We start from the raw sequence: 14586 nt of genomic DNA, 5'->3' as shown, positions 1-14586 counted from the left end.
GCAAAGATGAATGTGATGCTGAATCAGCAGAAGACTTGGACTCATTTGATTCCAGCTTTGATATCATTGATTTCAATGAAGAGCTTTGTGATTGTAGCAAAGGGCTGGTAGCTCTGAGAGTCCCACTGATGAGGTGTTTGTGTGGAAATCTCTTAGTGGGACCAAAGAGAGAAAAAGCCCTGGTCCTGATGCTGTGGGAGGGAAATGATTGAAGTGTGCTGTGAGGAACTGACTGGGAGATTTTCACACATTTTCCAGTCCTCCTTGGAACAACAGGAAGTTCCCAGCATATGGAAACAAAGGTTAAGTGTCCTATGGCACTCAGTGATGATGGTGCTGTGGCCCCACCACCTCCACCTCTTTGTAAAGGAACTAACTGTAATCTGAAGCTTCAAATGGAACTAAGACTTCCTCCACTAGGTGGCAGTGTCTGATGAGAAAGTGTTAGTGGAGCTGGCCTGGAGTCAGAAACAGGAAGATGCAGGATTTGGGCTGAAATGGGCAAAAGTGGTTAGCACTAGTGCCTTAGAGCAAGAAGGTTGTAGGTTGAAGCTTGTTGGTCAGCTGGGCCTTTCTGTGGAGGTTGGATGTTCTCCCACAGTCCAATGAAATGCTGCTTAGGTTCATTGGTGCTTCTACATTGGCTGTAGGTGTGGATGTGAGGGAGTGCTTCTCTGTCTCTCTCTGTTGGCCCTGTGATGGACTGCTCACCTGTGCAGGTGGACCACGCCTCTTGCCCTATGACAGCTAGGGCACAGGCTGCAGCCCTGTGAGCCTAAGCTGAATAAACAGTTAGCAAAAATGATCCATAGATGGCCTGAAATCCCCCAGTTAGCAGTTTGGTAGATAGCTATGACATGCTAATCCCATCCAGCAGCTGTATTCTACCTGTAAGCTGATCCCTGCTGAGCCAAAGCACTTTTTCATATACAAATTACAACCTTTAATAGAAACCTATTGGTCAGCATCTTATTAGCCTGCTGTTAGCTTCATTCCACAGAAAACTGAGAGAAACTAACAGAGTTGATAAAGAATAAAGAGAAATGTGCTGATTTAAAGCCTTTGAAGTGCTTCAGATGATCTCTGTCCACTTCTGTCCACTCATTCATTCATGTAAGCTTTCTAATGCAGCTTTGATCTTCACAGTCTGCTTGATGAAACTCATTCTAACCCTGAATGTCAGAGTGTTCCTCCTTCTCTTTCCCATCATTCATGCTGGCAGTGGAGGAGATTTGGATGTTGGACTGTGTTTTGGATGATGTGTGTATGTTTGTGTTGGACTGCTGTCTGTAAAGCAAACGCACATTTTGCTTTGGATTTCAGTGTCACACAGACTTTAAGGTGCAATGAAGAGTTTGAGAGTTTCACAGTGAATTTTCCAGTGGAGGATTTTTCTTCTTCTTTGAAGGTTTGAAATGTGAACATTGTTCTGCTGCAGTCAATGGACTAAACCAGAGAAGAAGAAAACAGACTTTACCATGAAGATCCTCAGTGTGGATCAGTATAATATCAGCCTGATGTCTGCAGTTTAGTGTCAGCACAACTTTCACATCATATTCATCTCAGCACAACTAAAACATGCTGACTGACCCCAGAGTTTCAAGTTTACATCCTGGACTCTCCAGGAAACCACACAGATGCTTCACTCCTGGATCCTGCAGCTTGTTGTTGTTGAACAGGTCCAGCTGTCTCAGATGGGAGGGGTTGGACTTCAGTGCTGCTGCCAGATAATCACAGCTGATCTTTGACAAATCACAGCTCTTCAATCTGTATAAAGAATGAAAGATGTAAGTTTATTAGACAAAGTGCTTGAAATCATTCAGTGTTTCATCATCTGTTCAGAGCTGAAGAAGGTTCAGAATGTAGAAGTTTAGAAAATGGAAACTCCAAACAGCTGAAGCCAACAGGAAGCAGCTTCAAACAAACACAACAAGAGAAAAAACTCTGAATGTTTCACATTAAAGTCGTACATTTCTCATAAAAACAGGACAAAGACTTGAAAAAGTCGTGTTTTTCCTTCCAGGAACCACATGGCTTCACTTTTAAAGGTGAAGTGTGACAGAAATGGACATATTTGAAGTCCAACACCTTTTTCCAGTCACATTATTAAAGCAGACAAACTACAAGCTCATTTTCATTCCAACAAGTCATCTTCTGACCTGGACTAACAACACTGGTCTCTATGTGCAGCTGGCTGTGAGACCAGTGCTCAGGGAGCGTCTACAAAGTGCAACACTGAAAGAACATCACACACTCATTTGCTTTCAGCACTTTCACACAAACATCTACTGTCATTATTGTCACCAAACTCTGTGGATCCTTTATTGCAAATTCAAATGGGATCAAATGGTCAGACAAAAGAGGGTTATGAGGAAATATGATGAAATGTTGTGTATTAGCAGCAAGTTATTGAATCATTTTCCTCAGAAACCAAACAAAATGATTGACAAACATGTTTTTACAAACTCAGTGTTGGACTTGGATCAGCAGGATAAGCTGATGTTTAAAGGCATTTGAGTCTCGCTGTATGAGAGTCCAGTTATTACTCAATATTTATGGATGATGTTCTTTCAGTGTTGCACTTTGTAGACGCTCCCTGAGCCTCACAGCCAGCTGCACATGGACCAGCTGACATTACCCAGCATTAGAGGCGGCTGTAAAAAATTCATGTTCCCATTTAAATGGTTTTAATTTGAATAAAACGATGTTGATTCATTCAATCCTGAATCGATGTTTCATATAAATGTATTTTGCCAGAATCTCAGGTTAAAGCTCACAAACTATTTCAACAAGCAGCAAACAGATAAAACAGTAAATGAGAGCAGCTAAACACACAAAGATGGAAACACAGAGCGTGGATCGTTCACTCGACGGTGTTAGATTTGTATTGTTGATTGTTATTTATGCTTAGAAATATTTACTTATATATGCTTAGAGTTTTGTAATTAGTTGTAGATTGGTAGAGGTTTTGATCCTTGATAGTCTGCAAACTTTGTGTGTATTAGACAGCACTTTGGGAGCATGAGAGGTCATACCGTGTCTTATTGTTTTATGGTAGGATTAACGTAGTTGCGTCTGTTCTAGTCTAAGTGCTCTTTGTTTAGATGAACTGCAGGACTTCCTCACCGTGTTATCTAGGATGAACCATCTAGGGTGAGGGGGAGGCTACCCTCTTCCTGACCAAGGATGTTTGACCCTTTGATCAGCAACACACACACACACACACACACACACACACACACACACACACACACACACACACACAGGCAAGGTACTCTTTGTTTGTATGTAGACGTCGTATGTTAATGAACCTATGCATATTCATGTAACCTCAATAAAAGGATAGTGTATGGGAGGACGGACGAGAGCTACTGGGGTCAAGCGAAGGAACGGCGCTCTGTCCAGTCTCTCCCGTGCACGAGTACCATGAAGAAGTTTGCCTACTTGCGTCTTGCTTGCAGTGTAATTATATTGTCTTCAACGTTCCAGCGGATGGGTTCAAGCTACAAACCTAACATTAATTGGTCCTTCGATGCCGGCTCCCTGGGATCGCATTCACCGAGGGGGGGGAGGCACGCTGAAAGACTGACGTCAGCCAGGAAGTTCCTGTGGATTCGCTGTCTGTCTTTCTCCTCGATGAATGGCGATCGGCGGGATTCAGGCTGATATTACACGCTAAGCAACACCGAGTAAGTTTAGAGTCCAACTCTATAACTGTACGTCTTCGCCGCTCAGTGGGGCGTTGTCCGTGGCCGCTTAGTGGGGCTAAAATTACGTCTTCGCCGCTCAGTGGGGCGTTGTCCGTGGCCGCTTAGTGGGGCTAAAATTCGCCGTCTAAGTGGGGCGATGTACAAGGCCGCTCAGTGGGGTTTTTTGTACAGAAGCATTAAGTCGCAGAGTTGCGCAGTTCGAACTTTTTTTGGTTCGCCGTCTTAGTGGGGCGAAATACAGACCGCTGTGTGGGGTACTGTAGTGAGTTCTCCACCGCTCAGTGGGGTGTTGAGAAGTTCCGCGGGGTCCAGATTGTGCTGGACAGTAGGCCTATTTTGTGTTGTTTTTGTTGTCGTCGTCGTCGTTGTTGTTGTTGTGTGGGTGTGTGCGGAGCAGAACATGTGGTCTGTGACACCGACTGTTGTTGTTATCATGGGTTTCTAAGCAACCAAGAGTGAGTCGGAGGGAGACAGACGTTTGTGCTGGACTTTGCTCCTGGCAGCACAAAGTATTTATGTAAAAAAGAGAGAGAGCGACGGCTCCACAGCTGCGCGGGTTCACGCGAGCGCGGTCACGCGGACCTGAGCCGTGCGGTTAATCGCAGGCTTATGAATGGAAGAGATTCAAATGTTAGAAGTTTTCAGAAAACACACCAGCCTTGGAGAGCTGTGGAGAAGGCCAGCCCACATCAGCAGCACTTAAGATATGCTCTGGTGAATGGCTTTCCCCCCACCCCTTGCTGACACAATGTTTATTCTTTAGCTTGCCCTGATCGACAGCAGCCTGTGTGCCAGACCATAGATTTAATTGAGGTGGATAGTTGTTAAAAGTAATCTACATTAAGCTTGTGGTTGCTTAAATTCAGTACAATGACATGTGAGGTGAAGTGATATAGATAAATATTTAAACTCATGAAGTGCATAGAGGCACTTGACCTGTGTGGAAGACTGTCGTCTTATTATGAGCCATTGTTGAGATATAGAGCACATCTGTGAAAACAACTAATATGCTCAACCCTGTATGAAACATCTAAAAATACATGATGGAGAAGCTGTGTTGAATATGTAAGTGTAAGACTTTGCCACTGTGGGCAGAGCATGCAACTACTGTGTGATGTCGCGTTGCAGTTTTGTTTTTGTTTTTTGAGCTGATGAGCAAGCTACACATTATCAGATCAAGAGCTGTCTGAGAACTACTCAAAGAGAGGGAAACAGAGAGTGTGCAGCGTTTCCATGAGCAGTTTTTCTGCACCTTGACTCGTGTGTGTGTGTGTGTAGCATCAGCATCATGTTTTTGTTTATTTGTTTTGTTGGATTAAAAATAATTAAATAAACTGGTGATCATGCTTATGGATCACCATGGCACATATCTCCAGCCATATGGTTTATTTATGCAGATGAAAAAGTGAGTGTGAATGTGTCTGACATCACAGTGTTTTTGTGCACTGTGCAAAAGTAATTGCCTCTGATTGTGAGTGAGAGCAGTGATTTTGCAGACCACCAGCTATTGTGAAGAAAAAAAAAAAAGAGTGAAAAAGAGACAAATTACATTGTAGACGAAGAGAAATAATCATAGGAAAAAGGTTTTGTGTTGATCAGCCGAAAAACAACTACAATGTCATTTTCTGCTTTTAAGAAAGGATTGTTCACACAAACACAGACAGAGAGAGAGAGAGATGTGTGTTGATTAAACAGTGATGATGATAATGAACATGTTTTAGTTTGTCACTTTCAGGTGAAAAGCAGACTTGAATCAATTTTCCACATGCAGCAGTCGGAAGAAAGTTATAGTTTAACATCATTGGAAACATGCAGGCCAAGTTTCTGGCTGACTTATTTACAGCGCCATGTGTCTCTCAACCTCACAAGCAAGCAAGCTCTCACCCCTCCCTGAAGACAAGGAATGCAGCTCCAAAGCAATAACATGATAAAGAGACAGCAGCAAGTCCTGAGCAAAGAGTCCCAGCAAAGCAGCAGCAATGTGGACAAACAGTATCAGAGAAGAAGAGCAAACCCATCATCCTGACTGATCGGATGGATGGCACTGTGTTTACAACAGGCTGTGACTTCACTGTGCATGTGAAGAAAACGTTTGAGGAGAACTGAACAGTTGGAGTTTGACATTTGCCACCTGTGGAGTAAAATGGCAAGAAGAGACAGTGGGACACAGGACAAAGCTGAAGGAGAACTGCCGGCTGTTTGGACTGTTGAAGTGGGAGAGGACAAAAGAGTGAGAGGACAACAGAGTGAGAAGACTAGGTGAGAACACAGAGGAATGCTGTTATTTAATGTGGGAAATCAAAATTTGGGTTAGCAAACCTGGGGAAAAGAAAACTGACTGCTTAAGTTGGAAAATTGAGACGGAGTCTGAAACATTGCGAAAATAGAAACATATACAAAATCACACACACACAAGCAGAACATGCATTAACCCTACTAACAATTCCAAACACAAAATGACTCATGAAGACTCATAGCACATTAGTTAAGAAATGATTAAATAATAGTAGAGAAGTGTGTAGGAAAGGCAGCTTTAAGAACATGCTCTGCTGGAGATGCAGCTCCACAGACATGCATTAGACCTGCCTAATAACACAAACCCATGCAATGAAAATTAGCTTGTTATCTTTCATCAGTGTTAAAATAGTGTCAATTTAGCAGACACTTGTTATTAAATACTGAATTTATCCAATGCAAAAAATTGACTCTCCAGGTTGCAGGACAACAGTTTAACTTTTGTGGGAAAAAAGATCCTGGTTTGACCAACCAGTGATCAGACAATAAATTTAGTTGTTAAAATGGTAAATTGGGAGAAGCTTCCTGCTTGATTAATGCAGCACAAGTGATTTACTGTATGAGGGAAATTGTCTTTTGTGATACTATTTTGAACATGCTTTTCTGTCGTCCTGTCAACTTAGTGGGTTAATAGCTGATATGCAAATTAGTTGATCGTTCTTAGATTAATGACAGGTGATTGAATTCTAGCACGAGTGAATGAGATGTGTTGGAGTTGTTGTGTGTTGAGTGGAGACTCTAAAACACTGAGTTTCCTGCTTTGATGTGCGAGTGAATCCTGTATTTAGATACACAACTCTGAATACGTCAGAACAGACTGTTTTGTGAAGTGCATGACAGCATGTCACATGTTTTATGATGAATGGAAAAGGAAAATTGAATAAAATAGATCTGTGGCCTAAATGAGTGAAGAGCACAGACCGGGTGATTAAACTCATAGTTAATATGACATTAGGGTTATGTTGTGTGTTGTGCAGTTGATGGTTGGTTTGGAGTGAATCTAGCTGATGATTCTTCTCCTGTTGTGAAGTTGATGAGGAGTTTGTGTCATGACTTAGCAAGGCCTTTTTATTTTGATACTTTCACAGTGCACTGAAAGTTTTGTTCGATAATCTCTGTTCTTTAAGCAGATCTGCACGTCGGGAATTAAAAGCGCTACACGTCGTCGAGAAAATTGTGCCAAGTGAGTTCTCCACATTTAAATGGACTCTGGAGAAAGCCACTTATTTGGGACAATTATTAAATGACAGTCCCAGTCCAAAAGGATTCAGCGATGTAATCCAAACTAAAGTTCTTCTTTTTCTTTTTGAAATGACGTCATTTTGCTGAGAGTGGAAACTAAATGCGACGATAGGTTCCACTATCAGCAAAGAAAGAAAGAATGAATGCATGAATGAGTGAGTGAAAGGAAAACAAACTGACTGACTGGTAAAAGCTGACAAGACTTTACTGATGTAACACGACTGTGTGAAGTTGACCCCCGCCTGGCAGGGGTGCAGATGAGTCTGTGTGTGCTTCACTTTACAGAAGCAGAAAGATGACAGCAACACTCGAGGTTGCATGATGATTTAACCTTTTAAATGCCATTTTCTGTGTCTGTGCATTTATCAGGTGTGTTATTCATAGGCTTGAGTTGCTCACAGAGATAACTGTGACAAAGTATGCATACGCCTGCGCAAGCGCTAATATTTGCATTTTCTTTTCTTACAGCATGCCAGTTCTTCATGTGAATTGATGATGCGATTTATACCAGGACAACTGGTTGATGTTTTTTCCTACTACAGGATTTCTGGGTTTATGTGTGAGGAAAACTGTGTTTACAGGTTATGAGTGGTGATGCTGTTGCATTGTGTTGATGGGAAAATGTGAAGGTTACTTTGATAATGTGAATAACCTGTGTGAAATTTCCTGTGTTGAGAACTGGTGTTACTTCTTTCCACAGCTAGGGTTGACTTTATGGTGTTTTTATGGCACCTCTGGAACCTGTTGACCTGTGTCTGACCTCTGTCTGACTACAGTCAATGTGTATTGCTAATGTTAGTTTCTTTGAGAATGCTGTGGCAGATTCAGCTGAAACGGACAAGTGACATGAGTAAAACAAATAAGAGATACAGTGTTTCTGGGATAGTTTGATATGGGCTCATTAGCTGGCCACTTTTGAGCCCATAGTAATATATAAGTGGAGTGACTTTGCTTAAGAGCAGTCACCGATTACATTAATGTTGCCTGAGTACATGGGATGATCCATGTCTGAGGCGACTTATGAAAATAATTGTAGTTTACTGATTTGAGAAAACCTGCACATGACACTTGTCTTGCTGATGTTGAATGCTTCTTGTCCTTATGATACAATTGTTTACAGGTATGGAGTTTGATTTTACTTCCAGATTTTGTTTTCCAGGCCATGATGGTGTGTATGCAGGCTCCTGGGAGAGCCAGGTGTTAAGCAAACTTAATATGCAAAGCACACTAACATTTTCATTGCAGGATTATGGGTCCAGGGTGGTGCTGCTCCAGGGGAGGAGATGCCCTGATGTTGCCTGGGATATGATCTAGCTAATCTTTTTCTTTAAGACTGGAATCCAGGTTTGGTGAGTTGACGCATGGGTGTGTCCATGCGTCAAGAGGAGGGGTCCAAGGATTAACATTAAACAATGTTTTTTATTATTGTTGCAATGATTTGTGTGATTAGCCGTTTTATTTACAAGTATTAAACCTATGCAAGTGGTGCATCCATGTTCAGATGAGGCTTTGATGGCCTATAAGTGAAGTTCACTGAACTAAAGAATGTGGTTTGATGATTGTTGACATGCTCTCCAAATAGAAGTTTTTCTTCTTAGCAAGGAAATACAGGTAGAGCAGTAATCTCCTGAGAAATCTTCAGAGGCCCAGTGAGAAGCGCATAGCTGACAGGACCAGGCAGTGGTTGAGGTCAAAGATCAAGCTGATTGGGGCCCATCATGAAATCAGACCTTGGAGCCACAGCAAGGACCATGAAACTGCCTGCAAAATAGAGGAGAGGATCGTCCACAAGATGGGAGAGAGGCTTCAGGAGGATCAGAGATCATCTTCAGCACAGCAGACATCACACAGAGAGCTGTGCTACTAAGCTTCCAGGAAATCAAGAGGAGACTTCCCACAGCAAGATTTTAAATAAAATGAAAGATTCAATATTGACGCTGAGGAAGACAACTAAGGTGTACGACGTGCTCTGCCTTAAACCTTCAGCAGCGTTGGAACATGAAAACTCGTGGGATGAGGGGAGCGTGCCAAGCTCCATCGACAGCGTAGAAGGAGTTCGAGGATGACATCATGATTCTGTGAAAGCACAGGAACCAGAAGCTATGGTGGTGATGACAGCAGTTTCCTATGAACATCACCTAATGCTGTGTCACTATACTGTGCATACGATGACACTCTGAAGGCTGCTGGGATCATAACAGCAGTAAGACAACTGAACCCTGCACCCTTTCCACAGAGGTGTTTCTCTGCAGAGCGTGGACAATGAAGGAGTCATAAATATCCCCCTCGCAGGATGAAGGCCTGAAGTGAGGTGATGGGAGGCCATAAAACTAGAGTGCTGAGAGGTCTGCAGCTTTGGAAATAGCTGAGAACCATGTTGACAAACAACAAAACCAACTAGTATGTTTGAATGTCTATTCTACATACATTTGGACTCTGGTCCTATGGACAGTGATGGAAACAACTGGAAGAGACATTCATGACGCCCTGCAGAGCTTAAACCACTCTGCAGAGAGACATGTGATGTGCACACCCGGAGGAAGCATTACCAAGCTGAGATGTTTTTGAAAATGTTACTTTTTTATTTTCACTATTAAATTAACAATTTCTTTGTTTGCTCGTAAGATGCAGTTTGCCATGAGATGAGCTCAATGAATGGGATAACTGCTAATACATTTGTTGAACTGTGTACCTTTTCAGTAATTTAGGGTGATTTGACATATGCTGAGTATAAAAAGGTTTGCATTGAAACTGTCAGACATGAGGTATTCATACCTGGGAACTTTTCAGGCATAAAGGTCAAAAAGGGGGGAAATGTTAGATTTGTATTGTTGATTGTTATTTATGCTTAGAAATATTTACTTATATATGCTTAGAGTTTTGTAATTAGTTGTAGATTGGTAGAGGTTTTGATCCTTGATAGTCTGCAAACTTTGTGTGTATTAGACAGCACTTTGGGAGCATGAGAGGTCATACCGTGTCTTATTGTTTTATGGTAGGATTAACGTAGCTACATCTGTTCTAGTCTAAGTGCTCTTTGTTTAGATGAACTGCAGGACTTCCTCACCGTGTTATCTAGGATGAACCATCTAGGGTGAGGGGGAGGCTACCCTCTTCCTGACCAAGGATGTTTGACCCTTTGATCAGCAACACACACACACACACACACACACACACACACACACACACACACACACACACACACAGGCAAGGTACTCTTTGTTTGTATGTAGACGTCGTATGTTAATGAACCTATGCATATTCATGTAACCTCAATAAAAGGATAGTGTATGGGAGGACGGACGAGAGCTACTGGGGTCAAGCGAAGGAACGGCGCTCTGTCCAGTCTCTCCCGTGCACGAGTACCATGAAGAAGTTTGCCTACTTGCGTCTTGCTTGCAGTGTAATTATATTGTCTTCAACGTTCCAGCGGATGGGTTCAAGCTACAAACCTAACAGACGGCACGTACACGGACACGCCGTCGGGGCTGAAAGTGGACAGCTCACAGATCCTGAAGCTGCAGGTTTCATCTGTCTCCAACCAAAACTGAGTGAAGCAGCAGCAAAAGAAGATCCAAACTCTGCTTCACGTTTGATCAATATGCTCATGAATTCTCTCTGACTTTGGCTGTTCCTGCCTGCACAGCTCTCTCTCTCTCAGTGTACTCCAAGAACAGCTTCAAACATCTGTTTCTGCATCATTCACTGTTTATTAGCCACCAGTCTGCTGTTGTGTTCAGTGCTGTCGGCCTCTGACAGTAAAGCCTCATTTCTGCTGTTCCATGGAAACTTTTTAAAATGATGACAGATTACAAACTCTCAGCTGTGTCTGTAATCAAACCTCTGTAACTTTGCTTCACTTCAGCAGCATCAGCTCATGTTCACATGTTGATTCATGGTTTGCTTCAGTTTTTGATCGACTGCAGAATATTTTGAAGGTTATCTGCTATAAAAAGCCAGAAGAGGAAAATCTGCTTCATGTGTTTCTGTTTGATCCTCAGTGACTTTGACACAAAGGCCTCTGCTGTGATGATCACACCTCTGATCAAGTCTCACAGTGTCACAACTGATAAATGATCAGAGTTAGAATATTTCTGACTGTCTGCTGTGTGCCGTGACCTTTGACCTGCTAAAGACAGTCAGCTGTGGATTATTCATTGTTGTGTCTGATACTTAGAACTGTGAGGAAGAAGCTACACAGTTAATCAGGGTCCCCTCTCTCTGAATCAGGAAAGGTGGGCAGGCCGCGTGTGGGCCGCGGGCCATACGTTGAGCTTCACTGTTTGAAATGTGAACATTGTTCTGCTGCAGTCAATGGACTAAACCAGAGAAGAAGAAAACAGACTTTACCATGAAGATCCTCAGTGTGGATCAGTATAATATCAGCCTGATGTCTGCAGTTTAGTGTCAGCACAACTTTCACATCATATTCATCTCAGCACAACTAAAACATGCTGACTGACCTCAGAGTTTCAAGTTTACATCCTGGACTCTCCAGGAAACCACACAGATGCTTCACTCCTGGATCCTGCAGCTTGTTGTTGAAGCTCAGGTCCAGCTCTCTCAGATGGGAGGGGTTGGACTTCAGTGCTGCTGCCAGATAATCACAGCTGATCTCTGACAAACCACAGCGCTCCAATCTGTATAAAGAATGAAAGATGTAAGTTTATTAGACAAAGTGCTTGAAATCATTCAGTGTTTCATCATCTGTTCAGAGCTGAAGAAGGTTCAGAATGTAGAAGTTTAGAAAATGGAAACTCCAAACAGCTGAAGCCAACAGGAAGCAGCTTCAAACAAACACAACAAGAGAAAAAACTCTGAATGTTTCACATTAAAGTCGTACATTTCTCATAAAAACAGGACAAAGACTTGAAAAAGTCGGGTTTTTCCTTCCAGGAACCACATGGCTTCACTTTTAAAGGTGAAGTGTGACAGAAATGGACATATTTGAAGTCCAACACCTTTTTCCAGTCACATTATTAAAGCAGACAAACTACAAGCTCATTTTCATTCCAACAAGTCATCTTCTGACCTGGACTAACAACACTGGTCTCTATGTGCACCTGGCTGTGAGACCAGTGCTCAGGGAGCGTCTACAAAGTGCAACACTGAAAGAACATCACACACTCATTTGCTTCCAGCACTTTCACACAAACATCTACTGTCATTATTGTCACCAAACTCTGTGGATCCTTTATTGCAAATTCAAATGGGATCAAATGGTCAGACAAAAGAGGGTTATGAGGAAATATGATGAAATGTTGTGTATTAGCAGCAACTAATTGAATCATTTTCCTCAGAAACCAAACAAAATGATTGACAAACATGTTTTTACAAACTCAGTGTTGGACTTGGATCAGCAGGATAAGCTGATGTTTAAAGGCATTTGAGTCTCGCTGTATGAGAGTCCAGTTCTTACTCAATATTTATGGATGATGTTCTTTCAGTGTTGCACTTTGTTTGGCACAAAATGAAATTATTTGGCCTCTCAGATGCTTTTAGAGATTCCCAAATGACTGATGATGACATCTCTGGGGTCTGATTAATAGAAAAAAAATGTCTTTGAGACCTTTTGTAACTGACAAACTCTTCATCTGCTAACAACACTGAGTTGAATCTCCATGGCTGATAGTTGGAGCAGGCATCAGGAATACACATTGAAAAAACAAGAGGAGAAATCACCAGAGTCTTATAATCACATTCTGTAACTAAAGGGAGACGTTTTTCTATACAAATATATGTTTTATGGACATTAGAAAAAAAAAGAGTATTGACGTGAAGCAGGATTATGAAATCTCCATACATCAGCCAGCCCATAATTATCAAGAAAGCTCTGAATGACGCATGCTGACTTTGGACTAAGTGTACTTTTGTGTGAACTGTGGTCCATAGCAGATAATGAGCAGTTTAGGTCTCCCTCAAAGATGATATTTTGTGATGACATATTGGGGAGCCGCGCAAAGACATTATTTAAAAATCTGTGATCGTCCCAATTAGAGGCGTAGATATTTGCTAAGATCAAAGGAAAACCATAAACTATATTTTCTGCACTTAAAATCCTGTAATTTTCTCATAAATCGACAGTGCGCCTTATGGATGAATTCTGGTTGTGCTTACTGACCTCGAACCGATTTTATGTGCTACACGGCGCTCAGAAACCTTTCAAAAGATGTTTTGGTACGACTTTGCTCAGCTACGAGGCCGCACCGCTTGATGGATTGTTGGAGCATTACAGCTACGAGGAGCCTCGCGGAGTGATACGTACTCTGCTTCAACGTAATATTACTGTATTGAGTGTGTATAAGGACCATAAATGGCACCTGTAAGAGACACGGTTACAAAGAGGGTTTCAAACTCCAGGCTGTCAGTCACGCAGTAGAACCTGGGAACAGAGCAGCTGCTTGTTATTATGCTCAGCGTCTGTTTACATTTTGACTGCACGATTGTGAGCTTTTTGTTATGCACAAACACAACATTGTTTTCTTTTATTTATGGAGCATTATTATTTAATAAATGCTGATCATTTATTCCTGAGTAATTGTTTCATGTACATCTACGCTGTATGTTAATAAATGTGCCTGTGTGAGATTTGGGACACAGCTTTGACTAAGAACTCTCTTTTTGTTCGTACTTTCTGGCTTCAAAAATATCGAGATATATATCGTATATCGCCATCCAGCTAAAGAATATCGAGATATGAACTTTGGGTCATATCGCCCAGTCGTAATATTGCAATAGGTTGTCCGTTAAACTCAAGCGGGGCTTGGGCCCTGGCACGGCGTAGCCACACAATCCTGGTAGTAGTGACGCTCGGCTATGACGGCGTGCGGGTTACCAGCTGGCTTTCTCAGGATAGGGCTCCTGTGTGAGCGGTCGACAATAACGTCTTTATCCATACCCAGCACTTCACGTAGTAGCACGGATACGGCCGTGGAGGAGCTCGAGTCCAGGCCCTCTGGGATCCCTATGATGTGGATGTTAGCTCTCCGCTTCCTGCCTTCATCACATTTATCCTTCAGGTCAGACAGCTCCTCCTTCATACTCTCTACTGTAGACTGCAGGGTGGTCACCTCATCGCTCCACATTGACAGCCCATCCTCAGCTTCTTTCACTGTAACCTTTACTCCATCAACTTCGCCGCACGTCGCCGCCATGCTGTTAGCGATCTCATTTCTCAGTCCTTGCACGTCAGCCCTTATATTGTCAAAATCTTCTTTCAATGCATTTCTGAGTTCTTCTTTTAACAGTGTACTAATGTCCTCTTTAATGGATTGAAGAAGCTCCAGTTTTAGAGCAGTAGGATCCACATCACGCGCGTCTGTTGAGTCTGCTCTTCAGC

At 42.3% G+C, this 14586-nt stretch overlaps 1 protein-coding gene across 1 annotated transcript in view; it reads right to left on the bottom strand.

Moving 5' to 3' along the window:
* Positions 1-14586, bottom strand: part of LOC146548142 (ribonuclease inhibitor-like) — a 74807-nt gene that overhangs the window by 2838 nt on the left and 57383 nt on the right. The window contains exons 4-5 of the mRNA XM_085265030.1: positions 11711-11887; positions 1591-1767 (exon numbers count right to left, since the gene is read on the bottom strand). Of these exons, the coding sequence (XP_085121156.1) occupies positions 1591-1767; positions 11711-11887 (354 nt within the window). The remainder of the gene's footprint in view (positions 1-1590; positions 1768-11710; positions 11888-14586) is intronic.

The sequence above is a fragment of the Mchenga conophoros genome, linkage group LG23 (genome assembly GCF_057382185.1).
Source record: "Mchenga conophoros isolate Kocher_MC1m ecotype Shallow Benthic linkage group LG23, M_conophoros_male_GT1.1, whole genome shotgun sequence".
Taxonomy (NCBI): Eukaryota; Metazoa; Chordata; class Actinopteri; order Cichliformes; family Cichlidae; genus Mchenga; species Mchenga conophoros.
Note: the sequence above shows the minus strand (reverse complement) of the source record. Positions and strands in the feature narration are given on the sequence as shown.